General features: G+C 40.3%; 1 protein-coding gene across 3 annotated transcripts in view; it reads left to right on the top strand.

Moving 5' to 3' along the window:
• ELMO1 (engulfment and cell motility 1) overlaps positions 1-26645 on the top strand; it is a 302214-nt gene that overhangs the window by 262822 nt on the left and 12747 nt on the right. For all 3 annotated transcript variants that reach the window (XM_058027258.1, XM_058027263.1, XM_058027272.1), the window contains 3 exons: positions 10035-10198; positions 15857-15969; positions 24337-24444. In XM_058027258.1, coding sequence (XP_057883241.1) covers positions 10035-10198; positions 15857-15969; positions 24337-24444 — 385 coding nt within the window. The remainder of the gene's footprint in view (positions 1-10034; positions 10199-15856; positions 15970-24336; positions 24445-26645) is intronic.

Raw genomic sequence — 26645 nt, 5'->3', positions numbered from 1 at the left:
AGGGAGGTGACTGAATGCTTTTGAATTGTTGGTGTTAGTATTAGGTGTCATATAAATCACTGCTCTCTGTCCTGGGAAGTAGTTTCTTTTCCAGTACTGCTTGTAGATCCCAAAAAAAGCTTCCCTTTGATCTGTGGGGAGAAAAGATTGTTCCTTTGCAGCAATGAAAAATACAGGTTTCTGAAGCCATAAACCATTCCACTGCAGTTCTTAAAATGAGCTATGGCAAAACAAGTCATCTGTGCATTTTCTTCTTCTAAGAATAGTCTGGTTGAATTCCTTATATTCTTGGTTACCTGCCACAGCTGAGGAGGAAAAATAATATGTGTTGTTCTTATTTATATGACTAGCACAGTAATGATATAACTACCTGAGGCAGAAATCTCATTGGACTGGACTGCAAAAATTCAGAATTTAATGAAGGTACTAGTCAGTTATTTCAGAACATTTTAAAATGACAATGAAAACACTTTTATTCCTTACCCTTGGACATACACATTTTGTGTATGTTTGGCAGTTCCAAGCAGATCTTGGTTTGTAATAGTCCTGACAGCACTTATTATGATCTGTCACGTCAGTAATTTGTGAGCAGCAGATTTACAGAATAGTGTCACTAGCTAGCATCTCACAAGTTGCAATGTGTTTAACCTCTTCATTGCTTTGTGTATTTCTGTGAATCATGCAGCTATTTCATGCAGCTATTTTTATTATTGTGGCACACACTGGAATCTCTGATAACAATGCAATTATCACTAGAAACAGTTATTAATATGAGATGTGCCAAAAAATTTGTGTTCTTTAGGCACGTTTGTCAGCTCACTTTTCTTCAGGGGCATTAATATGAAAACAAGGCTTTACCTAAAAATGATGACAGCTTACTTTGTTATAAATTATGATGTAAAATAGCATGTAGGCTCATTCAGAGGCATGGCACATCTGAACAACTGACTTTTGCATCATTCCTAGATGCTCAGCCTGATCAGTTACCTTAACTGTAAGGGCATGCAAATAATGGAACTGAATGAAATAGTCTAACATGAGCATACCAAACATTTGGTTTATGCATTCATCAGAAAAGCCTAAATATGCAATTTACCTTTCTAATTCAAAGAACTGAATCCAAAACCCCATTTTCAGTCTTTCATGATTTTGTTAGGTAGAAATTTTGGAAGTTTCACTTTTCTAATAAAATGCAATGCCCAAAAGCAAACAAACAGTAAAGAAAATAAGAAGGTAGCAATGAAATTGTGAAAGTCACTTATGTCAGTACACAAAGAAAAATGAAGGCAAGCTAGTAAGAAGGGTGTTATAAATATGGGAAAGTGAGGCCCAGAAAACCTCACTTTTTTTTGTATGTCAGGTCCAGAAAACAAAAGCTGAAACTTCCAGCTTCTATTTTCCTTTGTTCATGTAAGTAACAGAATAAATGTGAGGGGATACTTTTAACTAAACAAGAAATTTTACTGTTTGGGTGGTGAGCCGACTTTTGGACTTGCTGAACGAACAGCAAGTATTACATAAGTACTACATAGGTATAGGCAAAGCTTGGCAAAATTGCAGAGCTTTTGCATATAGAGTGTTTAATTGTTGAACATATTTCACAGGCAAATCTCCTTCTTTGTGAAAAATGTTCATGGGGAAATTTGGCTGGATTTTCTACTGAAAACAAGTGGAGTTCATGGACACACTGGATGGATTTTCCAGGTCTGTCAGGTTTGGGACAAGGTTAGCAAGGAGGAGAGGTATGCAGTTGAAAGGTAGAGGAGCTGTACTCATATTGCCTGGTGCTTTGTGCTAGCTGATTTATTTGTTGGTCCCTTATATGACTAAGGAACTCCATTTTTTTTTTTTTGTTTTGGTGTTAAAAAGACATGAACCTGTTTCACTGGCTCCCCTTCCCTTTAGAAATTAGGCTGGAGAGTCCCTGGAGTTGACTGGAGACAAGGAGAGGGACGACACAGGCAGGGACAGTGGCAGGCTTGCACCCCTGCAATCCCATGTGGCCTGTCATACCTCGGACAGCAGGGACCTCAACGCTGTGGGTCCAGCTGGTGAGGGAGCCTGGAGACCTTTCAGCTGACCACACCTTTATTTGGTTTTGTCTCAGCTAAAGGAGATAGGAAGATATGAAGCTGTAATGTTGTTTTTACCATTTTATCCATTTTTCAGATATACTGAGCAGTGATTCCAGACCCTTCTGTTTGACTTCTTTAGAAAATTTGCTCTGCCACTTTTCCTGTTTTTGTACCCATTTACTGAGTCTTTTTTTATTCATCATTAATATGTAGGACTTGAGTTCTTTGATTTCTATGTTTTCCTAGGGGAAAAAAAGCTGTCTGATAGAATCCTGTCCTTGTTTTCCTCCTGCAGAACCAGCAGCTTGCCAATATATTAAGTTAATTTTCATTTAGTATATACCATTTAATATAATTAAGGGAAGCAGCACCCAAATGTATGTTCCTATATTCCTAATCATGGGCAACTCTCATATTGTTTTTCATTAGAATTTACAACATATTATTTGACATGTTAATTATTATGTTAGTATATGACTAAGGATACAAATATCTCCTCATTTCCCCCCTCCCCTCACTTAACATTTTGTTTGAGAAGATCAGTACATTTTGTCTGCAAAGCCCTGGATTAAATGCCACCCACAAATGATTTTGTACATGTTTTGTTTTGCCAAAGGAGGTTGTCAGACATTGGGGGAAATACTGTAATATTGTCTGACCTAAGACTTCAATTAACTAACAGGAAAGTTTACAAAAACTGTCATATTAACTTTGTATATCATTTTACTGGGGCATAAACATTGTCACACAGCACTTATTTCTTGCTGTGACTACCTCAAGGCACAAAGCACAAACAGGAAAAGAATTTTAATCCTTACTTCTGATGCAAATAGTTTTCTGCAAATATTTAATGTGAGGAAGAGGTTTCCTGTCTATCAGTCATTCCTGTTTCAGCCCAGTATTACCCAAGAAAATTATATTTGACCTGTGTGTGTAGATTAGGATTGTTTTGAATGGAACCCCTTGCATTTGTGTGTGGCCTCTGATTTTAGTCCTGAAAGAAGACAGTGAACTTCTTCCACTTTGTCTCTTATCAAAATGAAGAAATTATGGAGAGTGTTTGCTTGTATTTTGATGATGATTCTAAACCCATTCACATTTCCAGTTTGTAAAGGACTGCTGTTCACTTCCCTTTCTGTTGCTATTAATTTTATCCTCAACTTCCTCTGGCCAGTCCTTAAGGAAGATTTCCTTTCAGTCAGTTGCTTCCTGAGCCATATTTTTAGAAATATATAATTTCCCCCATATTTTACCCTCTATTTTCCTATTTCCATTTAACTGAACTTCTAAAAAAATCTCATTTCTTCTTTTCCTTTAGCCTTCATTTTCTGTTGAAATACAATATCTATCATATCCTCTTTTTTCTTCTTCAGACTTGTCCCCATTTTTATTTATTTTGTTGCAAGTCATCCTTCAGATGCCTTCCTCCTCATGCTGATAGTCCCTCCTGAAAGCTTTGTTCCTGCTCTGGTCACTTTTCCACATTTATAACACCCTTCCTACTAGCTTGCTTTCATTTTCCTTTGTATACTCTAGTCTGTTCCCATTCCTTGTAAAAATCATCTTCTTGCCCATTCCTTTAGCCATATTACCCTTCAGTGGAATTTTGTGACAGCTCTTTGTCTTTTTCTCAATTAAGTTCAAGATGAGTCGTGCCCCCAGCCAAAGCTTCTGCCACTGTTACTGGGTTTAATTGAGAAAATAAACAGTAATGTTAAAAGAGAGCTGGAGGCCTCCATGGGTATCCAGTGGTTCTCCATCAGGATCTGTGTATCCAAGGGAAAAATTATCAGTGCAGATAACAGAACTCTGGGAGCTTTTGGAAAGTGCCAAGTCAAGCTGTGGCCACTGACCCTTCCTGTAGAGGTGGAGTAGCCCGGGGATGTAATATGATGGAGCTCAGCAATAAATGGTCCATTTCCTCTGAACATGATTTACAAGGTGCTCACATGGAATAGCACAGTAAGGTGGCAATCTCTTGCAGGGAACTGAACTTTTTTACATCACCTTCTTCAGATGTAGCACTCCTCAGACCCCTTCCTTGTTTTTTCTCAGCCTCCCTTTCACACCCTGTTTCACGGTGCTCATTAGCCATGTGCTCACAACCCTGCTGCTCTTATTCCATCTTTCTCACAAGAATGTAAAGAATCCTCCATCTCCTCTTCCATAGTCTTGAATTAAGAGTAGTCTCAGCCCATCAGTTCCCAAGAACTGTGTGGTTTTTTTTCCCACACCTGGGATTCATTAGTCAAGGGAAAATAAAAATCAGAAAAATCAGCTTTTCTGAAATGTAAAACAGTTGTGACCACTCAATCTTCGGCCTTTTCTTTCTTTACTACTTGTATCTTGGAATCCAGTGGAAGGTCAGGCTCTTCAAGTTCTCTTCCCTCTTTTCCTCACCAGAGGGCAGGCAATTATTTGGGTCCTGAAGCTGTGAACAGGATTTCACTTTGATGTATTGCTACAGCATCAGGTTTTCTGACTCCTGCTACAGACCTGTTAAACACCTTGTGTGGAACTGCTGTCATATCTCCTATCTCTCAGCACCATCGTCACGTCTGCTAGGTGTGCTCATTTGTTCTGCAGAATGATAGTCACTGCTGAACTGGATACTGATGCTGATCCTGCATGGAAACAGACTGCTCAGCTTGATCAAAACCATCGCCTTGTTTCAAGTCTCTTTTCTGCAGACTGAAAAATATCTTGGGTCATACTGGAAATTGCAATCACAAGAAAAAAGGAAAGAAGGAAGGAAAGAAAGAAAGAAAAGAGAGCCAAAATCACCGCAACACAAACTTTTTTGCAATAGGTTTTAAATTCAGCAGAAAAATGAAGAGATAAAATGTATCAGAGCTTATATCTGCTAAATCCTCTGACAGCTGCTTTCTCATCCTGCTTCCTGAAAATGAATCAACTTAATTATTCCTGTGGCTACGTACATCCAGACAGCTTAGAGTTGCCTCTTTATCGCTGGCTACAGTAACTGTCCTTGTGTTCTGGAATAGCTAAGAAGATTGCAAACTGGGGTTTTTTGTAATTCCAGAGTACACAGACTGTAATAGAAGTAATGGTCTGGAATTTTGGAGTCTCTTGTCAATGGTTAGATTGTGCCAGCACTGAGTTTAAATTTGCTTGTGTAGGAGGGCATGTTTAGATTAATATTCTAAAGTAATGTGGAGTGAATGTTTGGTACAGGCTGTGACTGAGAGACTGGTGTAGTGAATTCACAGACAGCAATATGTGGAGATTGGGGTGGGGAGTGGGGGGAATTACCATTAAATTATCTTCCAAGGACCTTGAAGCCTCTCAGGATGACTCTTCTGAGTACTCTGAAAACATAACCATTGATCTAGTTGTAACAATTTATCCTTTGGAACAGTCTAAAAAATGTCTCAAATTACCTGCTGCACACATTAAACATGTAAAGTTTTCATTAAAGGAGTTGACAGGCTGATGGTAAACTGAAGTTGTTTCCTTTCCCTTCAGAATTAAATTTTCTTTACAGCCTCCTTTGTCAGTGAGCACTGTTCATTAACAGTGTTTCGGCTATTTCATCCTACAGCCTTGGTTTTGCCTGCCTTGTGGATTTAACTGAAGGAAATCTCTTTGTGACACTGAAATGATCAAGCTGGATCTCAATCGCTAAATTGTTTCTACCTTCATTCTTTAACTTGTATTAACCAAGCTACTTTTTTTTCAGGAACATTTAGATAGGAAGGAAGCTAAGTATTAATTTTTTACAACCAATTTGCAAAGAGATGTCTTTCCTCCAGTTCCCTGTTTGTTGGCTGGATGATTTTTAAACGGTCAAGTGAAAAAGCTAGTGAATGAGGGCCTGAAACTTCTCACATCTCAGGTTCTTCAAGTCTGGTTGTAGAGAGGAGTCTCCAGATGAAGGGCAGTTCAGTGGCTGCTCTTTTATCATTGCTGCAGTGAGGTGGGGGAATCACACCTTGCAGTACTTGATAATGTTGAGCCAAATCAGGAAAGCACTGAACTAAGCATATCATTGTAGTGTGGGTTATTTATATCCAAGTCTTGTCTGTGCAGAAGGAAGGTGAACTGTCAAGATCAATAGCAGTAGGTCAGCACTACATGCTGACACACCCAAGCCCCTGAGTCAGCCATCCAAGCAGCAATCAGTGTAACAACTCCCCCAAAATACAAGAGGTACAACTTAGAGGCTTCTCTGATGGCATCCAGACGTGTTCTTGCTGGTGTCATTGCACATCAAAGGGCGTCCTTATCCAAGTGAAACATTGATATTGTGGGGAAATTATGAGAAGGGTTCATCTCCTGTCTGGTGCTCCACAGATCAGAGGATCATGGTGTGATCTGGGGCCCTAAAGACCATCTAGTTCAAGCCCTACCACCATGGACAGGGACGCTTTCCACTTAGCCAGGTTACTCAAAGCCCCACCCAGCCTGCCTTGAACACTTCCAGGGGTGAGGCATCCACAGCTTCACTGGGCAATCTTTATTCTCACAGTAAGAATTTCTCTCTCATACCTAATCCAAACGTACCCTTTTTCAGTGCAAAGCCACTATCACTTGGGTAACATCCCAGATGGATTGTTGTGAACATCTGGGCCTTCAGGCTGTTCTGGAGGAGGTTTGTGAAAAGATTGATGCTGTGAGTTTGTGGAAGGAATGTATCTGGTGAGTGGAAGGTGGAAGGCTCAGACTTAAATTTCCAGAATCCTGCAGGCTAATGGTGCATGTCTGAGAGGGCTGTGTGGCTTCTCTGTCAGTATCAAGAGCAAGTTTTGCATCAGTATGGGGTAAGGAGAGTAGAAAGGTTTGTGCTTTCTGTAGCTGCAAGCAAGCTGCTGAAATAATATCAGTGAGAAGCATGCTGTAGAGTTTGGCCCTGATAAACCACTCCTTTTGGTATTAACAATGTCTCACTCTTTTTATTTTGACCCCTTGTTTTAGAGCCCAAGTTCAGACCTCTGCTCCATCCAGGAAGAACTGACTTAATTTGCACAGGCAAAAATTGTCATGGCAAGAAAGAGAGAGGAGAGGGGGTAAATGTTGGAAAGCCAAAGTAGTCAGAATATGATATGACAAAGATGAGGTCAAATAAGCAAAACACATAACAAACTAGACTAAAACAGCTTAATGAAAAACATGTCATGGCAGGATAGTAGCTGTAGAAATATGTTAAATGAATACAAAATCTGGGGAATAAAGTCCTATGTGTTTAATTGAAAAAAAATATTGTTGTTTTCTTCCTATTGTCTTTCTCTTCATGTGCTCAGTGAATTTACCTCTCTTAGTTGCAACACAGAACTTGGATTCTCTTACCCATAAAAGAGGTTGTCAGATGAAAAGCACATGATTTAAAGTAAATGCATCTTCTGAAACACTCATTTCTCAGTAAGAGTAGCAAAGCATAATGTAATTGAAACAACTGTCTACAGTGTCTATGTGCAATCACAGTGAGTGGAGAATACATTTAATTTCATTGTAAAGTCGGATACATGAGGAGGAAAGGTTGACACCGCCTCTCAGAGAGCAGTAATCAAAGGCTGGCAACTGAGCATTGGAAATTGAACAGATTAGAAGTCCTTGGCAGTGATTCCCAAATGCTCAGGAGACTCACTAGAAGCAGCAGCTTTGACACTTTGGCCAGCTAGTTAAACAGTGTTGGCTATAAACATTACAAGGCAAGAGATTGTCCCATTACGTGCTGGCCCTGGAGCATACACCTCCTGCCTTCTCTCGCAGGGGCAGGGGCAGCCTCTGCACCAAGGGGCTCTCATGATACCCCGTGAATGACCTTCCACACTACAGCAGAGAAGAGGAATTTTCATTATTTGCTTGTTAACTCTAAAAATTAATTACAGAGAAGGGTGTTGCAAAGAAGCCCAAGTGACAGAGCTCCAAATCTACTGAATTTGAACTTCTTTTTCACAGTTTATCCAAGAATGAGGACTGCTTCATGTAGATAGTTTAGAGATCAGACTGGAAAGATCCTCATGCATGCAATTCCCTAAAATAAATTATTTAAGTTGTTTGTCCATTTTTTTATGAGAAAAACTGCTTGTAAGAGACAGCTTCCCTATTGTGAGTCCCTGAATTTAGGAAACTAAATCTATATGTAAGCAACAAAAAATCAGAGCTCTATAGAAATTCGAACGAAGTCACGAAACTGAAATTACATGCATGAATAAATGATTGCAGCATTATATTTATATTTTAAAATAATTAGTAGTGATAGGTAGTCATTGTCGAGAAGGCCGAAAGAGGAAGACAGAACATATTTTTAAACATCCATCTTGGCACTAGAATTTTCTGTTTCACTCTTTCCTGCTGTTCCTTTGAGGATGTTTCCTTTTTGGACACATTCTTCATTACATAAGCCTTTTTACTTGTTAAAGCAAGATCCAGTGAAATCAGTAGAATTATGCCACTCACCTTGTTGGGCATGATCCATCAGCATTCAGGTTGTTTGGGGTTTACAGTGGTTTGTCATTTCTGAGGTGTGACAGCACCTTTCCCACTTGGACTGGTGTGGACACTGTGAATGCAGGCAAGGAGGTGTTAATTCCTCTGAGTGGTCAGGTGCCAGTCAGGAGTTCCTCTTTCAATAGAGAAGTACTATTTCTCACTATTAGACCAGCTAAGTAATTCTTCAGTTCTTTAGTTCCTTAGTTTTACCAGCTGGACCAGCTAAAATGAGTGCTAGATGCCATCTGAGAAAGAAGGTACATCTCAGGAAGCAAAAATAGAAAACAGTGCAGGCAGTGAGTTAGAAGATTGAGGCAACACACGTGAAACAATTAAATATTTATATGAAATAGAAGGGTTTGGAATTATTAGGGAACCTCTGAGGGGCTGAGTTTCTGTTTTAAGATGCATGGTGAAGATGAAAGAATAGAGGAAAATTACCAGCACAGTAAAAACTTTGCCTTCTGTTTGTGTAACTGTTGATTTCTGTCATTACCATTTTGATACTGGGGTGCCTACTTGTTTTTAGCTTTGGCATTTGGGTGTGATGGACCTTTCTGAGTATGATAAATTATTCTTTCAGCAAATTTAGGCACATCATCAGATAAATATTTTGAAGTGTGTAACTTGCACCATCCCCAAGGAAATGAGTCTAGGATTATGGAGAGACAGAGAGTAATCTCTCACATGTATTTATCTGAACTAGATCCAAGCAATTCTCCTTAGTTAACTGTGTCTCAGCAGTTTTGTCCTGAAAAAATAATATTATGCAGAATAGATGGCTGTTGCCTAGCCATCCTTCATTCTCATTTTTTGGTTTTGCATTGTTTATGGCATTTATTCAAAAGCAATCCTGTAATATCCTTGGCAAAGTGATCTCTCTCTTTCCCTGACTAATGGTCTCTTTTAGTGAGTTCTCTTTCCTTCACTGTGTATGGCCACAACGTGCCTGCACTGTAAGGCTCTCATGGAATCTCAAAGGGGTTGAGGTTGGTTTTACCTCTGAAAATCACCTGGTCAGCAGCCTTTCCTCAAGCAGGGCTATGCAGAGCCAGTTGCCCAGGACCATGTCCTGAGTTTCTTTGTGTGTCCAGGGATGGAGAATCCATCACCTCCCTGGGCAACCTGTGCAAGTGTTTGGTCACCCTCCAGTGAAAACGTGTTTCCTGTTGTTCAAAGGGGTTTAAAGTGGTTCCAGTGTTCCAGTGTGTGCCCATTGCCTCTGGGTATAAGGGATAAAAGGAAGCAATGGGCCAGTTAGCAGCTCCCCACCACCCTCAAAAAACCCCGGTTTTGTCACTGAGCAGACGAGCTTTTGATGTAGGTTGTGATGCCCTGTCAGAAGTTGGCTTATTTTCTAGTTATGTTGCTGAAAAGTTGTCTAAGAGACCACATAAGCTAATCATGTTCAGTACCTAGAAACCTTAGCGTGACCCAGAATAAGATTTGGAACAAATACACAGAAAGTGTTAACACAGCTTCTTTTTCTTTCCTTGTCAACTGCAGGTAATGCAGGTAGTGAAAGAACAGATAATGAGAGCACTCACTACCAAGCCTAGCTCTCTGGATCAATTCAAGAGCAAACTTCAGAATCTCAGTTACACAGAAATACTGAAAATACGCCAGTCCGAAAGAATGAACCAGGAAGATTTCCAGTCTCGTCCAATTCTGTAAGTATTGTCTTCTCTCCCCACTCATTTTTTCATGGAATGATTAACAAGGGAGAATGACATTTGTGAGCTCTTCTGGGGAATCCCAGGGAGAAAAGCTGTCCAGGGATCTGTGCTCAAAAGCAGTAGCAAGGCATCTGCTTAAAGTACATGTTTTCTTCTGCTGGGAATCATAACTTTTTCCTTGAGTTCAGTGAAACCAGATTTGGCAAATCCCAGCAGGATTTCTCTTGACTTCTTTATATGAAACAGTGCTTTGACATTTCCTAGCTCTGCATGATTGTGAGTCTGATTTTGGTGCTAGTAGTGTCTTTCAAAATAAAATCAAACTAATCAAACACCACAACTTTGTCTTCTGTTAAAGCCCCTCTGAGCAAGACAGGGAGAAGCCCAGAAGAAGAGGAGCCAACACACACTAACTTTCCAAAAGAGCTGTCCTTGTATATAACATTATTATAAATTGGTGTTAATGACAAGCATTAATTTACTTATTTGTAGCAACATTCTGACAGCTTGCCAGCCCTTTGCTTGTTGTTTACTGCAAAGTATGGAAGGCTAATATTGCCTCCATAGCTCTTTCTCATGTCTCAGAATACTCTTTGTTCTGTTATATGAGGAGAGGAGGCTGCACTTGGCTCTGGACCAGGTCTGGGCTTGTGGCTGAACTGATGGCACAGGACAGATGCAGACTCTGTGCTGTGCAAATGCTGTGCTGAGAACAGCAGGAAGCTTTTGAGATCAGCTGAGAGATGGTGAGGACTCCAGAAGCATCAGCTGAAATGTCATGAAATCCTGACTCTTGCAAGTGGAATACCTCATGATACTCTAAATATCCTTTTCCAAGGCAAAAGTATAGAAATGGATTTAGACCAGAGCATTCCAGGATTCAGAAGCAGGGTATTAATTTGGATTTGTTTCTGAAGGATACAAATATCTAAGTACAAGCTCTGGGGACACATTCCTCCAGGGGCAGCAAGGCAACAGTGGAAGTGTAAGCAAAATGGAATTACAAACTAAATTTTAACCATACCAGTGTGGATCAAAGGGGGACTGCTTCTTTTATGTTTCCAGTGTGTTAGAAGATACAACCTAATGCCCAATTAGAACTGATGTCATTGGTAGCAATGCATCAATTAAAAATTTGCAAATGGTTCCAGTTAGTTTAGTATTGTTACACTGCTCAGAAAGCCCCTGCAAATTCCCTGCAACATTTAGCAGTTCCAGGCTGCTCAGAACTGTGAACTCATCACCAAAGCTTCTCATCTTCCCTGGTTTCCTTATGACACAACAGTTTAAGTATGATGCAGGTCAATTATTTATATTCTCTTGCACCATCACCTAGCACTGAAAGAGTTGCAAATGCCCTGTGCAAACTCTTAATTTACAGTGCCACTCTGGCCAGTTGCTGCCACAGTGCAGAGTCTCCTTCCCCACCACGGAGCAAGTGAAACAGCCAACAGAAATAGTTAAAGGCAACTGAAGTGTTACCAGAGAATCATTTCAAATTCAGGATAAAGGCTAAGCCTAAAGGCTATGAAGGCTAAGTAAATCAATAAGGTGTTTAAGCAATCACAACTGCATTTGCAGAGATTTAACTCTGTGCATTTGCATTTTGATTACATCCATGATCACTTGTTCTTGACTGTGAAAAGAAACAGTCCTTTCATTTTGTGCTTTGATTTGATTCCCTGTACTGAACTCTGTCAAATTGCATAGATGGCACAGCTGATAGAAGTGCAGAATCATGGCCCCATTGTAGGGAAAGAGACTGAGAGTGAAAAGAGCAATCGTGGCTGTGCTGTATATTTTAAAGCCCTGCAGATATGCTAAAAGAGATTGTGCACAATGGTGCCTGTAACATCAGCAGATCTTGTTTAATTCTGCTTGAGGATATGGCAATCAGGGAATGGCTTTTCATGCCTTGAACATGATAGAAGTCTTTCTTTTTCTGTTCATTGTATGAAGCACTGTGGTTTTAAGCGTCCAAGCTGCTGGATAAGAGAAGCTTCAGTGAAGTTGGTTTGAATGTAAACTGGAATGTGTTGCCTTAGATCCTCATAACTACAACAACCTTGTTTTGCAAGGATTAGTTGTTTCTTTTATATGAGCATTGTTGTATCATATGAAGTAAAGCTTTATCAATATCTACTTTTGATTAGGAAAAATAGAAAGTCCTTCAGAAGAGAGTCAGGGATTTGGTATCATTATTGGTCATCCAAACAGCCGTTCCATAATGAAATGTTAAAGTATCCCAGTTTCATTTTGAATGGCTGTAGAAGAAGTTGGCTAGGAATCCTGTGGACCTATAGAGGACCAGAGATCTCCTTGACAAATTAAATGGCAACAGAGATGGGTTAATGCTAGAAAAAAAATTTGGCATCCAGTTAGGGACTTGCTGGTTAAAGGAGAGTTAATGGCAACTAAGGAGCCATTACTAAGCAACATCTGTGTGAAAATCAGCAACACACAGGGAAAGCGAGGAAGGTGTCTGGATGCTTTTCTGCTTTTTATCCTTCATATTTCTCTGCAGTGTTAGAAAGAGTCACTACTACCTGCTCTGAATGCATGATCAGATGAGGGAGCATAGCTAGACACCAGAAAGATGCCTTTTGGACATTTCCAAAATTTCCCTTTGGAAATGTCCAAAAGGACAAAACATATGAAACCAGTTCTGGGATTAGTCTCCCATTGCCTTGTAATAATTTAAATGTCTGTAATATGCCCCATTCTGGAAAGAAGACCACTGTCAAGTGAGTTTTAACTATAAGCTGGAAAGGTAAAAGCTGGAGACAGTTTTACCTGGTGCTGAAGAAGAATTTGTCTAATGTGAAAATCTTGAAAATAATTTCTAATGATTTTCAGATATTTTAAAAACAAGTAACTGCTGTTAGTATTGCCTCCAGTGTTAAGACCAGTGAGATCACAAAATTAGCAAACATACATAATAATGTGTGTTTCTCTCCACCCCTCTGTCTTACCAGTGCACAAACTTTTTATGTTCTTATGGGCCAGAAAGACAGTAGGAAACTACTGGCAGTTTTTAAAGTCACTGTCTCCTTAGACTTAAGTCTGTTCTCTCTCTTCACAAAGTACAAACTGTTAAGCAAATGTCATCTGAGGGACAATAAATAAATATTCACAAAATGTATTTGCATTTATGATCTTCCTTTAGCTGATTGTTCCTGATGGGTTTTAAAATTAGGCAGGAGGATGTATTTCTTGCACAAAGATTGTTTTCCTAACCATCCTGTCTTTAGATACTGATGGTGAGGAACAGAACTTTGTTGCATTCAGGTGTCTTTCAGAAGGAAATAGAGTTGGTTTGATTGTTCTGACCCATTTCTGTCACCTCAAAATGGTGCAACAGAAACCTTGACAGTGAGGAGCACTGAGTGGCAGGATCACCTTGCAAAAATATTTCTGGAGTCATGATGTCAGAAAAATGGCTGAGAACCATACAAGTCAGAGTAACCATGTGTTGGCATGAGCTGCTGAGGACAGTAAGTGCAGAAAGTCACCATGGCAAGGGCACGATGGTCTTACAGTCTTTCACTAAGTCGAGAGTTACCAGGGACTGTTTCTGCATGGAAAAATGAGTTGTCTCCACAACTTCTGTGTGATCAGGCAAGGACGATCAAACAGAAGAGAGTAGCACACTGAGCTTTACGACTGTGAGAGCAAAAATGTATGTGTGCAGAGGGCTTCCAGAACATAACCAAAGGTCCCTTCTTTCTTACATCCCCTTCTCCCGTGCAAAGTCTGCCTTAGGCACTGAAGTATTTTAGAGAGGATTACCTGTTTCATTTTGGATTGGTTAAAAAGTCCTTCTCTTCCCCTGGTTTGTTAAGGGCAGGTGGGGCATTAGAGGCCAGAAGACAGAATGTTATGAGCAAACATTCGGATGTTAATGTGCTGGGTGACCCATTCATTTTTGGTTTTTTGGTAGTGTCTTGCAAATATAATGTTATTATATCCTTAACACCTACTTAATGATAACCATCCAATTTCTGCGTTAAAACTACCTAACTATCAAACTGATGTTTATACCAGTCTTGAATGTTTGAAATTACTCCAGCTGGAGATTTAGTCAGCAGCCTGAACTGCTGAGTAATCCACACTTGTGTTTTAACACTGTTATCCTCAGCCCCTGCTGTCAGGTTTTACCTGAGGAACAGAGAAGCTCACAAGCTCAGTAAAGGCAAGACATTCAGTCAAGCACAAAATTATTTTAATCACAGTATTTAACCATTCAACATATTTATATCTTAGATCCCAATGGGAAAACAGCAGTGCTTGAAAATTCAAGTCCTAAAGGACTAATAAGACATTTCCAAAAGATGGCCTGTTTCTATAGTTACAATGTTTCCTTGGGGTTTTGACCCCCTAGATTTTCACAGCTTGTAAATATGCAGTGGGTTATGCATCCAATCATTTTGTCAACACCTAGGGGAAAGAGGGCATTTTATTCTAAAGGCCTGATCTTTGTAGCAGAGGATTGGCAGTGATTTCAGTGGGGGTCTGGCAGATCAAAGGCGTAGGATCCAAATGAGTGTGGAAATCAGCAGAGAATGGGCTTCCTAAGTTTTCAAGAAGGGAAAATTTTTTTGTTGTCTCTATGGGATACCACAGCTTAGCTTCCTTTTGATGATGATTGCTGGAACATACTGCCAGACAGAATGATTTCTGGTATTACCCAATTTGCACAGCAATGCAAAATTATGGTTCTGACAAACTTCATATTTTATAAATCTTCTACACATTCAGTTATTTCTTTTTAATCTTACTAGGCTTGCTGTCGAGTTGATGTTTAAACCTGTCTTTTATGTATTCTTAATGAATCTAAGTGAGGATATAACTGATGAATTCAGACATCTGTGAATCCATGTGATGGTGTACGAAATTGAACTTTAAATATCATGTGCATATGTTTTCTGCCTAGTTCTTGACATGTTGAACTCTTATCAAAATAGGATGGAGAAAATGGATTTTCTGAAGAATGTATATGATTATTTCTAGATGTATTGTAGGTCTCTGCACTCCTGTGCAAAGATGAAGTTGGATCCTTGGGTGTTCCCTAGTCATGAATTAGTCTTCCACAAATTCTGATAATAATAAAGTAATCAAATTATATGAGATTAAGGACAAGAATATATCACTGATCATTATTAGTTTTGCTCATTGGCATTGCTCCCTACTTTTTATTGTTGTTTCAAAGTGTTCTAGCCTTCTTGTGTTGCCCTAAATAATAGTGCTAGAGAAGTATACCGGCATAGGATCATGCAACAGAAGGTGACAGACTCTAAAATAAGCTTCACAGGGCTCCTATGATGAAAGAGCATTATTTGCTATGGAAAAATCTTGTTGATGCATTATAGCAAGTGTTATTTTTAGAATGAGGAAAGTAATACAAAAACAGGCAACTTGCCTGAGTCATACACTGATGTTGTAACAGGGAGATGTCTACAACAAAGATATCCTGACTCCTGTTCTTTGTTAAAAGAAAAAGGGGTTTTTTTTCTGGGGCAGACTAGATTCTGACCTGGGCTTGTCTATGACTGAAGTCCTCTTCAAACACCCTGCAGAATCATCTTGTGAGACTGTTTCAGAGGAAGGATGGTCTTTGATTGAATTTTACAAGTGCCTACTTTCTCTCCCAAGGGAACTAAAGGAGAAGATTCAGCCAGAGATCTTAGAACTGATCAAGCAGCAACGTCTCAATCGGCTTGTGGAGGGCACCTGCTTTAGGAAACTCAACAGTCGGCGTCGGCAAGGTACAGCTCAGACTCCCCAGTCTGGCCTTATATTGTCACTTTGGTCTGTAGGTTGAGCTGAGGAATACTGTTTTCATTGGCAGGATCCTTGGTTGTATTGCTGTCTTGACTGCTTTTACCAAGAGGCATCTGAAAGCATCTCCAAGTCACAAATTTTCAGGATTTCTTGTTTCCCTGAAACTTATCACACAAATGATCTTTCAGCCTTATCGCACAAATGATCTGGAACAAGTTCAGCCTTTGACAAAATCTCAAGCAGCGGTCTCACATTCTGAAATTAGTATTTTGATTTCTACCTGAATGTCCAGACTTCTTGTTCATCTCAAAACAATGTCTTTGCAGGAATAGCACATGAAACTTGAATTTTAATCTCTCAGTCTTTGATCACCTTTATGTATGCAATGAGTTCATTCTGCACCCCTCCCTCTAGTACTGCGTGTCCTTTGTTTTAGTCTTACATTGCCATGTAATTTTATTATGGTGTTTAAACATGCTTTTTGCAAGCACTTATATCAGTAATTCGTGTACCTTCTATGAATACTTGATTGATATGAGAAGATTATTTTCCCAATTCTATGAGTCATTGCTCATTCTATGCAGTAAAACTCCCTATGGTTCTTTTCCCTTCAGAGATGCACGTTTCCTTCTCCAGATAATGTAATGGGGACATAGTGTAAATTCAGGAGATTAATTAGAAGTCATATCCAAAATTTCTCTTTAAGTCCCTCATTTTGTGAGGATTCAGATTACTGTTTGTTTTCCTCTGTAAATACAGAACAAATTAGAAAGTTACAAAAGCTAAGAGTAAGAACTGACAAAGATCAATATTTGAGACGTTCAGATTCATTGGGGAGAGGTGCATTCTTCACAGAGAGAAGTATCCCTGCAACACCTCCTTCCTTAGAAACAAGGAGGCAATTTTCCTTAATGTAGGTTCTTTGTAACCTCTCTGTCAGGCATACAAACACCCCTGAAGCCCACTGCACAGACAAATGGTCAATATTCCACTGTGAGTTTCTGTACAGACTGGATAGGGAGGCATGATACATGATTTTCCTTCACCAATATACTCATGGAGTGAAAGTAGGTAAAGTAATGTGTAGTTTGTCCGGCTACCAGTAGTGAGGGTTGTTTATTTTATTCCTCTCTCACAGCCTAATCCAAATGACTTAAATTCAAGGGAAGGAGCAAGATTTGTAGCAAATATTCTTCTTTTGGCTGATCTCCAAGAGGAAGATAGACTGTTTATTTTATCTTAAATTGTTGTTAGTTCATGATTTATAGGATCAAGAGCCTTAGGGAGTATAAATTCATTCAACTTATAAGAGTACAGTTGAAGCTAAAAAATAATTTTTTTTTTTTTTTAAATCAATGTAATCTTCTCATCCTCAGTTGAGAGGGTTGCTTCCCATTGTGCCTTGGAGTGAATTCTATAGGTCATGAGATTAATTGCTTTGATGTCATATTTATACAGGGTCAGAAATAATTCACGATTCTTTGGAAACAAATAAAACACGCAACCATGCCTCAAAGAACATTATCTTCACTGAAATAGATTGTTTTTCACAGATGGAAGCCCATTTAGGAGGTCATGTTTCCACATGCCCTTGAGAGTTGTGTATGCTTTATGATAGACTTCCTGTATTCCCTGAAACAGAAGGGTAAAATACCATTTGTGAGGGAGGCAGTAGACACAAAACCAGTTGAGGATGATGATGTGTGAGGCCACCAGGATTAAATTCAGTATGGCCAACCCTGTCCTGGGGTGCATCAGGCACAGCATTGGCAGCTGGCAAGGAGGGGATTGTCCTGCTCTGCTCTGAGCTGGGGCAGCCTCACCTCGAGTCCTGTGTTTAGTTTGGGGCACCACAATGTAAAAAAAAAAAGATATTAGGCTGTTAGAAATCATCCAAAGGAGGGCAACAAAGATGGTGAACAGCCTTGAAGTGAAGCCAGGTGGCTGAGGTCATTTGGTCTGTTCAGCCTGGAGGAGACTGAGGGGAAACCTCATTGCAACTTCCTCAAGAGGATAACAGGAGGGGCAGACACTGATCTCTGCTCTGTGGTGCCCAGGGACAGGACCTGAGGAAATGGCATGAAGCTGAGTTTAGAGGAGGTTTCAGCTGGATATTAGAAAAAGGTTTTTCACCTGGAGTGTGATCAGACACTGGAACAGGCTCCCCAGGGAAGTGGTTCAAGAAGCATTTGGACAGTGCTCTCAGGCACACGGTTGGTTTGTTTGGGGATGGTCTTGTGCAGGACCAGTTGTTGGATTCCACAATCCTTGTGGATGTCTTCCAACAACTCGTCATACTCTGTGATTCTGTGACCTAACACAGTGTGATTTAATGAAGCATGCTTGGCTTGTAAGCCATTCAATCAGGGTCCTTTTTAGGTATGTACAGTGCCTAGCACAGTCCAAATAGCAAAATGGCAGATCACAGCGAGTGGAAGAGGCTCTCTTAAAAGCAGTATTTATCCTTCAGAGTCTCGTGTTCCCCAGAGCAGCACAAACTGTAAAACCAGGGCTGTCATGATGTCAAGAATTAGAAGATGAAGTAAAATGAGTGGAGAATCCTAAATTTAGCTAGTGATGCTAAATGTTATGACAGTAAACCTTTCAGATGTTATGACAGTAAATCTTTCAGATAATTCCTCTGAATGTCCTGATAAAAACAGTAGAGGTCCCAGATTCTGAGTGTGTCTTCTGTTAGCTTTGTCCCACATCCCCATCTCCTCTCTCTAAAGCCACCTCCCTGTACAGGTGCCTGGTGCTACCTCAGGGCGTTCAGGAGTCCTTATCACCTGCCTGGTGCGCCAACTGACTCCACTTGCTATGGAGCATTACCAAGGCTCCAAAAGAGCCGTAGTCCATCCAGGTTGGATGGAGCTGAAACAGAAATGAGTCCTCTTCTGAGGCATCACGATTTTCCTGTTATGTGGCAATCTACTTGTAAGGGTAGCACGATCAGGTAGGTGTCAATACTAAAGTGTGTACACGGTTTTTTGCCTTTCCTATGATTATTTTCTCCCCTTTAAACAATCCTGGAACAAATGTCACAAATCCGCAGATTGTACAAGAGGAACCTGAACGTGCCCTACACAGAAGCTGAAAGCATTAAATTGCCCATTTAAAGATAATTAACTGGCCTTAGCCCATGATAAAGGCTCCAGAGCAAACTTCTATTAAGATTGTTGTTTGAACATGTGGTAGGACACACATGGTTAGTCACAGTAAGTTGAAAAAATTGACTTACAAAAAAATGGGAAGGGAGTTTACAGCCTCTTATGGCCTTTTGAGAAGAGATTAAACACTTTCATATATACTTAGCATTGGAAAGCCTCCAATCCAGCAGGTGATTCACTGGGAGGATGCTGAAGATTAAGCCATGAGGTATCTACATTCAGATCTCTGCTTTTTGTGTTTCAGCACAGGATTATCGTAGCAGGATCCCTCTGTAGCTGAAATTCAGAAATATCATTGTTGTCCCAGCAGGATCCTTAGGACTTCCAAAAAATACATGGCCTTTCCCTTGCAAGGTTTTCATAGGAGAATTGCAGCAGTAACTCCTGGGTTTTTGTTAAGTATCTCAATCATTTGGAAATGAAACAGCAAAATCTAACCTATCCTTCTGATCGCTGTTCAACAGCAGATCATCCTGCTCTGCAAATCCCCACTTTGTTCCTGGGCCATGAACGTCTGCTGAAAGATAGATCTCTTCAGCTTCCTCCTTCCTTAGATAATTCCTAAAAGAAAAGGGAGAAGAGTAAAGCAAAAACCTGCCAAGCACTCTACACCCCCAGTAGTTATTATTTCCAGTAGAGCTAAGTAGCAGATAAAGGCATTTTATTGAGGATAATAGATACTTCTAATGCTGTCACCCAGTACATTTGTAGTATGTAGCAACATATACTCTTGAAAATAAATTTCCTTTTTACCTTTATAAAGATTGTGGAGAAATTGCATGTTGTTGAAGTGGTTTTGAAGCCAACATGAGGTTTCTCAAACAGTAATTTTTGGAAGCAAGGGAAACCCTGCTGATACCATTAGATTAGAAACACAAGGTGCCATGGAAGTAACCTGGAAAGAGAAACCTTAACTTGAAACAAAAAATCGAGTGCAGAGAGGTTTTCCATCTCTTGCTAGGATAAGTAACTCACAGTTCTGAACAACACACACTTTGACTTTTTTCTGCCAAGCTCTTTTCTACTGTTACTTCATACTACTCTCCATGGTCCCACAAAAACCCTAATATTCTGTGAGTACATGACTCGCTGAGAGGAGCCAGTTAACCAAATATGCCTCCAACAATGCCACGGGTCAATTATTTGCGTGTTACTTGGAGAGTTTCCTGGCTTCACCGAGGCAGTTTAGATGAGTTGGAGTGAAAATGTCAATGCAATTTTAATAGAGACAGAAAAAAGTAAAAGAGAAAATATGCATGCCTACATGCATGTATAGATATAAAATCTGCACAAATGCATGTTTTCAGAGATCTATTTAAAAGCAGGTTTCTCTTGCTAAGTCTGTGAGGATGCTTTTCTTTGAACAAAAAACTAGTAACCTTGAACGTATCTTGGGAAAAAATACATATTCTCAGACTTCTGTTCATGCATATCTGAGCTATTTTCTCCCCAGATTCTAACAATAGAGCACTTCTGTACTAACCACAGCAGTCCTTTACCTGGAATAGTATTGTTAGAGACATATGAGTCATTGGCCATTAATGCACTTGGAAACACACTGTGTGAATGGCCAGGCACTCTGTAGCCCATCAGCAAAATGTTCTGTGCTCTGCTATTTGTTCACAATTTTGAATATTACTTTTGTAGCCAAATTGTAGATGATTTTGTTATTTGGGATTTTTTTTTAACCTCATCTATAATCTTCAACAATATGCTGTGACATATTTAAGCCCCTGCCTGCTCTAGCAAATATCTAAAAAATCAGAACAATTTGCGTGGAAACTTTTCAGATTAAAAACCAGAATGAATAATTCTGTTTTCCAAAAAAGAATTTGGAAATTTGCATCAGTGGTCAGTGAGCTGAAAGACATAAGAAGTTGCTGGAAAGTATAAATAATGTAGTGTCTCAAAATTGTGATGAAATAACAAGTTCACCTCATCTCTAAAGACTGTGGTTAGTGTCTGCCCTCCCTACAGCTTCTTGCTCTGAGCAGGAGGTAGGTGTAGTAACGCTGGATACAAAACACAGAAGGGACCTAGTCTTTGGGGAAAATTCTGAAGCCTGGGCCTAAAACCAAAACAAACCCCATTCCTTCCTGAACTCACAGTTGCCCTGTTCCAGCCAGGCACATGCACGTGGATCTGCCAGATGTGGAGTACAGGGACTAATAGGGAAGTTCTGTCCCAACTTTAAACCTTTTGTAACACTTCAGCTCTGCAGACTTTGGTTTAAGAATTTTAGAGGGTTTGGATAGTAGTTTTTCTTTGTTTTATAAACACCACTTTTGAGTCATAGTAGAAAGGAGCTTTTTCTTCTGCTTATTCTTTTATTTATCAATTTTGAGCTCAGAGGAAATGCTGGCTACTTCCCATGTGCTGTTCTACAATTCAGACTTCCTCACTCTTTTTTTCGGTGGAGGCAATTTCATATAATTTTTGTTTTGACTGTGGGATCATTCTACACACTACTTTTCCAATGTAGTTGTGTTCGGCACTTGCACCACAGTAAAATAGCTGCATCCAGTTTCAAACTGTTCCCCTCCAAGGCACTGAAATCTCATGTGAGTGGGATATTTGCTGATACACTGTTTGTAGCATCACGTACAGCTGAAGCAAAAACCGGGATGGGTAAGGCTGAGGTGGCTGTAGAAACAGGGGTCCCTTTTCCTAGCAACATGCCATCACCCTCCTCAGCCTGGCTGGTACAGTCATTTAGTGGCTGTGGTTGAGGAAACCTTGTTAGTTCCATTTGTAGCTTTCATTTAAGGGCTTTCCCCTTGACAGCAAGGCTGTGGCAGAGCAGAGTTATTAGTGAGCCCACAGGAGCGTTGTGCTGGACATGCTTCAAGCTACAGTCTATGGCCTTTAGTTTTTAATTAACCCTGGGTTATGGGGAATTGCTGAAAAGGTTCCTCACATATTCAGTGCTTCGGTTTCTTCCCATTAAGCCACCCCTTCCCAAAACAAAATAAGGTATTTTCATGGAGGTGTGTTCCCCTCTTATTATTGAAACGTGGCACTGAAAGAACCAAGGTTACCAAAATACTAGCCCCCAAAGAGGCAGAAGAGCCAAACCCTTGCTAACACCATGTGTGATAAATTGAAAGGAATCCATTATTTTATTTTTTTTTTCAGTTAGACCATCTTTTTGCCCAGGTCACTGGGAAGGTAGTGAAACCATGTCCATTTCTATTAAGAAAAAATTACTGTTTTAATTTTAGAGTTGGAAAGTTGTATTACTTTGTAGAGCCCCATAAGCAATGAGGTTGCAGTTAAAGCTAGGTGTGAAAGCCTCCTGCTGTAGTTACTGGCATTGTGGTCAACCATTAGATTCCATGGGATATATTCTTCAAGTATCAGGCTTTGCTGGTAGGTTCTGGTAGAGTTCCCTGTAAAAGGTATGAATCTTGAAAATGTTCACATACATCCTTCTGAGGTACTGCTTATAAACTGCTTAATGAGTTGCGCATGTGTGTGCTCCTCAGATGAGAATCTACTGAATCAGGGCTCCTACTTGCTCTAGTCCCAATTCCCTGCAAAAGTTTTGCAAGTGGGGTCTTCTTCTCAACCCCATACTGTGCCACACTGTATGTTCTGCTGCTTATAGTCCAGGGATGCTTATATTTCAGCAGCTCTTCTTGTATGCATCACAGGAGCATGATCTCAGGCTCTCTACCATCAATCTTACCGTGTTGTGCATGCCTGTGAAGTTGATGGCCAGAATCTCTCCCATGGCCATTTTGAGCCTTTGCCAGAGGTTTGTAAGGTTTTATGAAACCTTTCTGTTGAAGGGGCTGCACACTCTGAAAGAGGTTTGAAGAGTGTAGGTTTTTTCGCCCAAACCTTTTAATCCACTGGGACAAAGAAATTTAAAAGAGCATGTGAAAGTCCCCTTTTATCATTCAATTGCCTGTGTTTTACTGCACTGTATTTTAAATGACTGGCCTGGAGTGTCCTTCAGGACACAGCTGGGTCCATGAGGCCAGTGTTTTACTCAGAGAGCCAAGAAGCCGTTCCTCTGCTAACACCCCAAATGAGCTCACATATGCTGGTTCCACTGCTCCTCCAATGTTTTATCCAAAGGAGGCTCCCAGCGCCCGCAGGGCTGTGTCAGTGCTAACGCTTCCCCTAAATTGTCCCTCAGGCTGCTGCTTGGCACAGCATCAGCACTGCCAGTACGAGAGAAGCACAGAGCCAGAGAAGCCCTCTGCCCCCCTCCACTGGCATTTTAACATCCAGCCTTGCTCTGAGCTTCTGGAGATTTAGTTTGGATGTAACAAGATTGTGTTTTTGACAGCTTAACATTGTGTGATCTACTTATTAAATGGAACATGCTCTGACAAGGGAGGGTAACCTCTTTCCTGCCATTTCAGAAAGGGAATTGGCAAGCACCATCCTTGCAGGCTAGGCAGAGTGGTGGCCTCGCTCTGCAAAGGCAATGTCCTTCACAGGAGCAGATTTTAACAAATGTTGTTGGGGGGAATTATGTCCTGCAAAGCACAAGTTGTCAGGAGCTGTAAATGTGCATCTCTTAGGAAGGACTAAAATGCAAACTGGGGTGTGAACTTGTATGGTCACACGTATATTTGTGACCATGCAAAGCACTGCAGGACAAGAGACTTAATGTCTGCTTTTAAAGTTCTTGCATGTTTATTAGGTCCAGTCTCTCCATAAATATGGGGGTGTTCTCCTATGTCTATAAAAAAAGATATGAGTCATAATTTTCATAAAGTATGGGATATTTCAAATTTATCAGTTTTTGGGTGTCCCACACAAGACAGCTGGTAAGGCTTGATTTCACAAAGTGGATGCTAAAAATGACTCTTTTATGGGTAAATTAAAGTTATCCACTCAAAGTAGTTACTTTGCCAGTTCTGGCCATGAGGGTATATAATATCTGGTAAAACTAAGTAAATTTATTCTCACTAGTGGTTTTTTTTTTGAGCCAGTGACTATGTCAATAACAAAATGCCTGTAGATTAATGCCAGCTTCATTTAATCGGGTAAAATTACTGAGCAAAGTCCCTACCCTTCTTATATATACACCCCACACATTTCTTCTTCTGGAAGAAAAGACAGCCTTTCCCTGTAGCACCTTGTTTTAGTAAGCTTCCTCCTCTGCTGTTGGTAAGGCTGATGAATACATGTCAGTAACCTTAATTAATGTATTTATTTCAACAGACAAATTTTGGTATTGTCGACTTTCACCTAATCACAAGGTCTTGCACTACGGAGACTTGGAAGAAAGTCCACAGGGAGAAGTCCCTCATGATTCCTTGCAAGATAAATGTAAGTCATGCACAAAGATTGTGACACTTCTGCTACTTTTATGCTAGTTCTTCTTTATAACCTGTAGTAGGTTTCTCTTAACATGGGACATTATGCACAGCTAATGAAGATAAAGAGCAGGGGACATTTCCTCCTGCATTCAAACACCTCTCTCCTGGGTTTGACAAGAGTGTGTGGGGACTGCATTAAGCTTTTCAATGAGTTTATAATTTCATTCAGCTTGGAAACATCATGTCTTTCCTAGGGAGGAACACAGTTTATTTTCGTTGCTCATCTAACTGCAGATGTCAAATAAAAATACTTGGGCATATTCAGAAGCACTGCCTGTGCATGGAAACAGGCAGTCTAGTGACTGGAGGAGGAATAAGTGCAGAGGTCTTTTTAGTTATTGTGAGGAGTGGACTTAAAGGTGACAGGTCACTGTGAAGAGCATTGAGAGGACCTCACTGTTTCTGAGTAGCCAACTGGGAGAGGACATGTCTCTGTGGCAGCTCCTACCAGGGGATTTATTGGGATTTTTCTTATGGTTGAAAGTAATTTTGGAGCTCTTCAGAACCATCATACTGTAGTGATTTCTCCTTTGTTCTTCGACACGAGTTGTAGGGGTTTAACCTGTAATCCAGGGAAGCTTTTTTATGAAAGTGGAAATAATGAGTATAGTTCTGTCACTTGGGAGGTGACTGCAAGAAACCCAGCATTGAATAAGGAATAATTTCTTTTTGTTCTTTTCTGAAAATCCTTGGCATTATCAAATTAGACATGCTTATACAGGTGTTTCAGCTGGTAGTTCCACTTCTTTCATGGAATGGCAGAAAGACTAATTTTTCAGAAGTTTGAAATTTTTCCAGCCTGAAAACTGGGGAATGATGTGAAATGTTCTCCCCTAACCTGTCTCCAGGCAGCACCTTTTAAAATATCCAAGTGCTCCCCAATGCAGTCTGAGAGTGGAAAGAAGAAAAGCCTGTGTGATGCTGGAGCCTTGACAGTTTGCAGTCACATTCTCTTGTTTTCCTTGCCTTACAGATTGCCTCAAGGATGTTCACAGCCTTACTGCAGTCTTAAGCAGAATGTAGGACAGGGCCTCACATTGCTGCATTGGCACAGAAAGAGACTGTTTTTGTGGACAAGGCTTAGAGAAATAGCCACAGAACGTTACAGTAGTGTCAGAATGACAGAAGAATGAAAGTCACACTTGAACTGCAGGCACAGTTACAAGAGCAGCAGCTCCCAGATTTGTTTGCTTGGAGCATTCTTCCATGCACAAATCCCTGACCCTGACTGTGAGCATCATCTCACACTTGCATTTTCTGTAGGCTCTTGAACCTGCTCAGGAATGTCAGGATCCCATGAAGGCTCCTGCTTCAGAAACCCTTGGGCCAGACCCACACAGTTGCTTCAGCCTGGCTGCTGGCAGAGTAGATACCAGTGCAGTTTCAGAAAGAGGTGGTTATTTCATCAGTGTCTCAGGTTTTCAGGCTATGAATGAGACAAGATTTACCATAGTGCTACCCACATTAGATGGAGTTTCATTAAACAAAGCTGAGAATATTGCAAGTCACAAGATTATAAAGTGGCACTATTGTTTGAAATGTATCAGGCCAAACTGGCTTGGGCAATTTACAGAATACTTTCATAAATATTCTGGTGTTCTCTGGACAGACTTATTGATTTTTGAATTCTTAAAGTTTGGCTATGACGATCAACTTGTCAGCATTTGGAGCCAGGTCCACAGATAAAAGAGAATAGGTGGGTAAGAAAACAGAATCAAGAGAAGCAGCATCAAGCATTTTGTGTACTCCTTGCCAAACCTGAATAATTAGTCTCTATCCCTAAAAATAAATGTGTGGGTTTTTAACCTTTTCACTTCTGTGAATGTCACCCTTCTCGTCAGGCTGGCAGAGTTAACAAGCCATGCAGACTCCAGCTGGGACAGAAAACAGCTGCCCTCCTTCTCAAGGCTTTATCCATTGTGAGCACATCACATCTGTGCTCATGCCCTCCAGCATCTTGTAGTCAACTTCTGACACCTGAAGTCTTTGATTCTATTTTTCTCAAGTAAGGCATAAGCCAAGTTCCAGATAAATAAAGATTAGGATGTCACATCAGTCTGTGATCTCCCATGGTAACTGTATTCCAGATCACACAGATCAAGTGTATGAAACCTGGAGAAAAGCCTTCTTGGTTGAGAGGGCTGACCTCAG

The sequence above is a fragment of the Melospiza georgiana genome, chromosome 1 (assembly GCF_028018845.1).
Source record: "Melospiza georgiana isolate bMelGeo1 chromosome 1, bMelGeo1.pri, whole genome shotgun sequence".
Classification (NCBI taxonomy): Eukaryota; Metazoa; Chordata; class Aves; order Passeriformes; family Passerellidae; genus Melospiza; species Melospiza georgiana.
Note: the sequence above shows the minus strand (reverse complement) of the source record. Positions and strands in the feature narration are given on the sequence as shown.